Here is a 6,169-nt window from a genome sequence, read left to right as displayed (position 1 = left end):
ATATTCTTCTTGAGTGCCTCTGGTCGGTGAGTATTATACCTGTGAAAAGTGGTTTTTCGACTACGATACGAGTATCGAGCGCGTGAGGTGACGCTCGCCCAGACAGAAACCTCAGGGGAGTCATGTGTCAAACCGGAGCATTCCTCCTACTCATTTATATTTCCGTGAACCTCTCCGCGACCGACAATTTCCTTCCGACACGAGCTCGACGGAACAAATCCTCTCCCGAGAGATCCAGAGCGAACCCCCAGATGACTCTACGTGTCATTGAATCGAGAGCGTCACGCTGAGTTGGTGATCCTCTGCGTGCGACGTCACTTGCGTGTGTCTCTCGTTCGGCTATCATTATGGCCGAGGTACAGAGACTGCAGCAGAATGATCGACTATAAATGAGAGGACTTTGTTTCAGGATCAGCGTCATGGTTGTCAAGAAACGACTTCACATCGCACACGATTTGAACGCCCTCAAGCAGGAAGTCGCAAAATTCAAGAGCGAGTCCTTGAAGAATCAGAACGTGAGGATGTATGTATCCACAACCCAGCTTTTGTTCGTGAAGATAGCTTCCACAAATTTTGATCGATTGCCTCATGACGTAACTTCGAAATCGTAAACGCATCATCTCCCATCAGGCTGCAGCGAGCGATGCCCACGATCTTACAGAAAGCGAACAAGGAGTTCGAAAGTGGAGATGAAGAAAGTGCTTTCGTGTTGTATATGAGGTAACTCGTCAATCGATTGAGGCAGAACGCACGGATAATTGTGGGCGATACCTATCGCAAAAATTCCCTGAGGAGATCAGGCAGCTTGAAGGGCCAACTTATAAGAGATGTCATATGATCACACAGGTTTGCCGACGTGGGGGAAACCCTGCAAAAGAAGGAGCTAATAGGAAACAGTGAGAGAAACTCATTTCTAGAAGATCTGAAAAAAGCAGTTACCCGATGCGAGCAACTGAGCATATCGCTGAGAGAACGTTATGAGCAGGCCCGACTTGGTAAGATCCATTGCTCCAGTGGCGTTCCCAGGAGAGAGAAGGGGTGGGGCAAGGTGCCCTGCCCCTCGGGAATATCCTGGGCACGCGCACGGTATTCTCTCCCTTATTTCCCAGATCGTCGCAGAGTTCTGAGGTGCTGTCATCATTGCAGAAAAGGAACTCTCCAGTTGTCCCACACCGCCGGATTCGGTGCTCGATGAACCCATCGTCGAACAGAAACCTGCCGAGCCCGTGAAAGACCACCGGGAGCTACTTGCACCGATCAAACCATCAGAGTCGCCGATGACACCACTCGTGAACGAGATTTCCAGTATGGACTCCGTGATCTCGGACACTCAGAATCAGAAAGGTGGGTGGCGATGGAGCGCTGACTTCGGAACTCCCCCGGATTGCTCAAGGGATCTTCTTTCTTTGCGATTTTTTGAATCGAATAAACGAGGTTTTGCGTGAGATAATTCCTCAATGGCTCCCGAACCCCTCCAGGACCATTCTTCGTCACCACCAAGGATCTTAGAGAGCTCCTCCTGAAACGGCAGGCTCTCGTGCTCGACGTGAGGTCTCCAGAAGCTTTTGCAGACTCGCACATTAGTATTTCACCAGACATAATCAACATCCCGAAAGTTTATCCCGGGTGAGCATGCCCGTTTTTCGCAAGCATTTCGATACTCGATTCGCAAGAAGCTCTCTGTCTTAAGTTGATGCGGTAGTTGCTAATGTTTCACTCTTCGCCCGTGCAGAGTCACTGCATTTACGCTCGGAGGGGCGTTGTCGCCGCAGGCGAGCGAGCTGTTTAACAGAAGGAAAAACTTCCAGAAGGTTAGCGTCTAGCCGGATGTTCGACAATCGATATCACTTCATGCGATTTTAACATTTTTGTCGATCGAAGAGAGATAAGATTCAACAGATGTGATCATGGTCTGCTGTGGGACAGCGATCCTTCGCCGAATGTCGTGGACAGCGTTCGAAAAGACTTGCCCTTTGCAGGTGGTCATCATCGACTGGGATGGTCAGGATCCCACGGCGCCATACTCGAAGCCATATTGTGTTTCCGAAGCGTTGAAGAAATGGGTTTCCTCTGACGATGCCATCACATGTGTGCACTTGAAATGTGAGTTCCGCGGACAGGCCAAGAATTCTTACAATCCACGTTTCTGAAAATTTAATCGCCCTTCTCGTGCACTGCGAGCTCAAATCTCGTCTGATCCGCAGCCGGATACAAAATGTGGACGACAGCATTCCCTCACGACACGACGAACCCAAAGCCCGATCTAGAACTGAACACACGCGAAAACAGTGAGAACTCCACAAAACGTCTTGGTCAAGCAGGAGATGTCCGCGGACTCAGCTGGTCGCCGGAGAGCTTCGAACGGAAGGTGAGCTCTCGAATCTGGATGCAAGTTCATCATCCAGGAATATGCTGCGAAAAGGGGCCGTATCGGATGCGATGTATCGGAGCGACGCGCCGTGATGAGCAGCAAAACGTGCTTTTGAATATCCAGGTGGATGTCGTGCCGAGCCCAACACTTGCGCCCATCGTCACCCCTCGCATCAGCGTGGTCCCGCAGGTACCTCTGAAACCCACTTTCGTCGGGAATGACACAGCTGCTCCGGCTGGGCAGAAGAGTTCCCCGGTGCCAGCGAAGGAGCCCGAGTCGCGGCTCGCAGGACCGGTGCCGAGACCGGCGGCGGCGACCACACCTTCGGCACACGTCTCCGATAAGAGCGACTGCAGCGAAATCTCTAAAATCGACAAAACCTCCCAAGACACGATCAAGCAATTTACCAAAGCCGTAAATGAGAAAATATCGGTGAGCTTCTTCAGTTTCCGGTCGTATCCGAAGTTACCCCCGTATTCCTAGATCCGTGTGCTCCCGGAGGCCTTTATCGGGGTCTCCAGATTTCGGAAGACCTCTGCTCACAGCATTCCGCCGTACGATTATCAGGTGCAGAAGCCTCGAACATTCTCGGAGGCCGAAGGCGAACGATCGGACTACAGATATCCGAAGACTACGCTCATGAGGTCCCGGTCGATGGGTGATATCTACGAGGAATCCACAACTCACAGAGACAGCTTCAGCCGCGGTCTTGAGGACAATGTCGAGGCGAAGAGGCCGTCGTTTGACAGGTGAGCATCTTTTTCGTCTCCATTCCTCTATCGGCTTTGCCGGATCCACCGGGGATGGGTTTAGGGGAAGTGATGATTTAGGAACGATCGGCTATTCGAGTTGCCGAATGCATCAATGTGTGTTGGTGATAGCAACGTTCTGACGGAGGTGATCTGAGTGACCAGTTCCCTTTTCAGGAGTTTAAAGCCCACGCAAAGCCTCGAAGCTGCGACGGTCCATCAGCCAGTTGACGTCCTCCAAGGTGTAAATAATAATCGAAACAATCACATCAGTAGCAGGGGTCGCGAAGATAATATCAGCAAGTCTTCAGGTATCAGTGTCGCTCCTACGAGGATCGAGAAAGTCAAGCCGCTGATACCGCCAAAGAACAGAAGGAGTCAATCGCCTGTGCAGGTAATTTATTCGAAACGGGAGCAGAAACGGCCCCTGAGCACCCATATACCAAATGCGCTCGACGACTTCACGTTACAAAAATCCCGTCCTTTCCTCACTAAAGATTTTCATTCTTTCCTTCCCCGTAGGCGTATATCTATGGCGCAATCGACCGAACAGCGGGACTGCGGAACTTGAGGAATACTTGCTATCTCAATTCGGTGGTTCAAGCTCTGGCCCATTCTACCGAATTTGCGCAATCTTTCGTCAGGAGGGAGCATCCTGCGCTCAGGTGAGAATTGTTCGAACTTGTCGTTTCGAAGTCTATATCCGCGATGATCCTCTCAGTGAAAGTGAGGGAATCCTGCGGGAACTTTGTTGAGTTCACCCTCGATTTATTCCAGACACGACCAGAAGCAGGGAAGTCTGGCGAGCCTCTTCGCGCGACTGCTCTCACAGCTCTGGTCGCAGACTGACACCCGGGAGAGTTTGACGCTCTTCCGTGAACAGGTAGGAACACGCTGTCCGATGTACCGTTCGTCGGATCAGCAGGACAGCCACGAATTCCTCATGAGCCTTTTGACGGTGCTACACGAGGATCTGAACGAAGCTGTAAGTGGTGGTCTCTTCCTCGTCATTCAATCTGACGAGATACCGGGAGATAAATGTACTCAGGATGCGAAATCGTTGTCCACCTGAAAGTTGAGGATTCCTGACGCGTTCCAGCCGAAGAACAACTCCCAGAGTTCTGCCGATGACCCGGACCTCGTGGTAACCTTCGAGATGCTTCCAACTAAATTGAACGAGTTCTTCATTGGTAGGTCTCAACCTTGATTGCCGAGTTGGAGGAGGGGCAGTGGTCGTTGTGGTCTCGATCTTGGGTCATTCGAAATAATGGAGTATATCCTTACAGCTCATCGAGAGAGCCAGCGCTCGATCGTGACAAACAACTTTGAAGGCGTTCTGCTATCGGGTCTGAAGTGCCTAACCTGTGAAAAAGACTCCTACACGTTTCAGGTAGGACAATCCTCAGTGATGCCGCTCTCCTGTCTCCGTCCGGGAATGCGTCGCTGGTACACAGTTTCGTCATTATTTGCCATCAGACGGAGACGAATTTCATCCAATGGCCTCTCGCTCCAGGTCTTCACTGTGCTCTCTGTTCCTGTACCTTCCTCCTGGCCACAGCTGGATCTCCAGGCTTGTTTCGATCAGTTTTTCAAAGAAGAAACTGTGGAGGAGTGGCACTGTCCCCACTGTAAGAAGAAGCGAAGCGCAACAAAGCAGATGAAAATCGCTCGGCTGCCCAAACACCTGGTGAGAGCATTCCCAAGAAAGAAATGGAACTGAATCGCGGGAATCTCAGGCCGAAATCCTGGAACATTTCCCTCTCTTGCAGATAATTCATTTGATTCGCTTCAAGAACGAGCCGTGGATTTCATCGCTAGCATCAATTAGGAAAGTCAATAACAAAGTCCACTTCACTGAGGATTTAGATACCCGAGATTTTGCTCAGTACGTCTACAGTAAGAATGTGCAATTGAAGAGTTACACCCTCTATGGGATTGTGGTGAGTTTCAGCTCTCAACAAATGAGCTCTCATGGGAGTTCCCTTTGTTTCACTCGATCTGATGCTTGCCTTAGTATCTACATACATCTTCTCTTAATTTGCAGAAGCACCACGGCACACTGTCGAATGGCCACTGTAAGTTTCAGTCTATTCTGAGGACATGCTTCGAAGAGTTTCTGATCTCCGTTCGGGAATCCCGACCATACCAGGTAGAAATACTCCCGAGTAGGGAAACCGTGTCACCGAGCTGAGGAATTCCTCTTTCAGATATAGCTGAGTGCCGGTTTCTCGGTAAGCAGGCGCAACCGTGGTATTCGTACAACGATCAGGAAGTGAGTGCACAGAGAGCCGAGCTCAAATGCGAGTCTGATTATTCACGGCTGCCTTAGATGAGTTCCGGTGCCTAATTATCTGTGCATCGTCTGCTTCAAGGTCACCCCTCTGCGGAATACGATAGACGTAGACAACGCCTATATGCTCTTCTATTCCTGCGTGAAAAACAGTTGAGCTCGTGCCGGGGACACTGCTAGCAACAAAAAGTCGGAGATACAGATCTAGATCATTTGTGTGGCCATCTCCGTGAGAGCACGAAGAAGTCTAGTCTTGGAGCGGCAACAGCCATCATATACGAAGGTACTATGCCCTTGAAATTGCATCGCTCCAGTCTCACTCGCTTTTTCTGTCTTCATCTTTGCTTTCACAATCAGCCGTTTTCTAGGAATTCCCACGATATTGAAAAACTCATCATTATTCCGCAGCCCTCTGTCATCTCGTCCGGTGCTCGGCGTCCAGGCTGAACCAGCACGGAGGAACGAGAAGCGTGGAGATGATCGAGGTTATTTTTGTGGTCGTGAAGTCCTTAGCAGGCGATCGAGGGTAGATTGGAGGCCTGGGAGAAATCGCCATACACACAGGAGTCTCCGTTCGAGCTTCCGGGGATCATGCCTCGGCAAACTACAACCAAATGTTCTACGATAGCTAAAAGATCTGGCGAGGAGGACTGTGTTATTTTGAAGCGGATCGATGAGTTGAGAAAATTCTGAGCCTTGTTCCGCGGATCATTGTTTATTTTCACTATGTTGAGTTTTTTCTCACTTTATACAACTCCA

At 50.3% G+C, this 6,169-nt stretch overlaps 1 protein-coding gene across 1 annotated transcript; it reads left to right on the top strand.

The window, feature by feature from the left end:
- The first annotated feature begins 419 nt into the window (after positions 1-419).
- LOC100902056 (ubiquitin carboxyl-terminal hydrolase 8) lies at positions 420-5,567 on the top strand. The gene is made up of 20 exons (XM_018638440.1): positions 420-523; positions 631-720; positions 847-995; positions 1,147-1,344; positions 1,479-1,626; positions 1,733-1,811; positions 1,980-2,103; positions 2,205-2,368; positions 2,495-2,803; positions 2,939-3,120; positions 3,298-3,514; positions 3,643-3,785; positions 3,898-4,105; positions 4,220-4,310; positions 4,407-4,510; positions 4,634-4,807; positions 4,890-5,060; positions 5,165-5,195; positions 5,328-5,392; positions 5,493-5,567. Exons 1-20 carry the CDS (start codon positions 420-422, stop codon positions 5,565-5,567), a joined length of 2,826 nt encoding a protein of 941 aa, XP_018493956.1.
- Positions 5,568-6,169: the final 602 nt, after the last annotated feature.

Source organism: Galendromus occidentalis, unplaced genomic scaffold, assembly GCF_000255335.2.
Source record: "Galendromus occidentalis unplaced genomic scaffold, Mocc_1.1 scf7180000077011, whole genome shotgun sequence".
Classification (NCBI taxonomy): Eukaryota; Metazoa; Arthropoda; class Arachnida; order Mesostigmata; family Phytoseiidae; genus Galendromus; species Galendromus occidentalis.
Note: the sequence above shows the minus strand (reverse complement) of the source record. Positions and strands in the feature narration are given on the sequence as shown.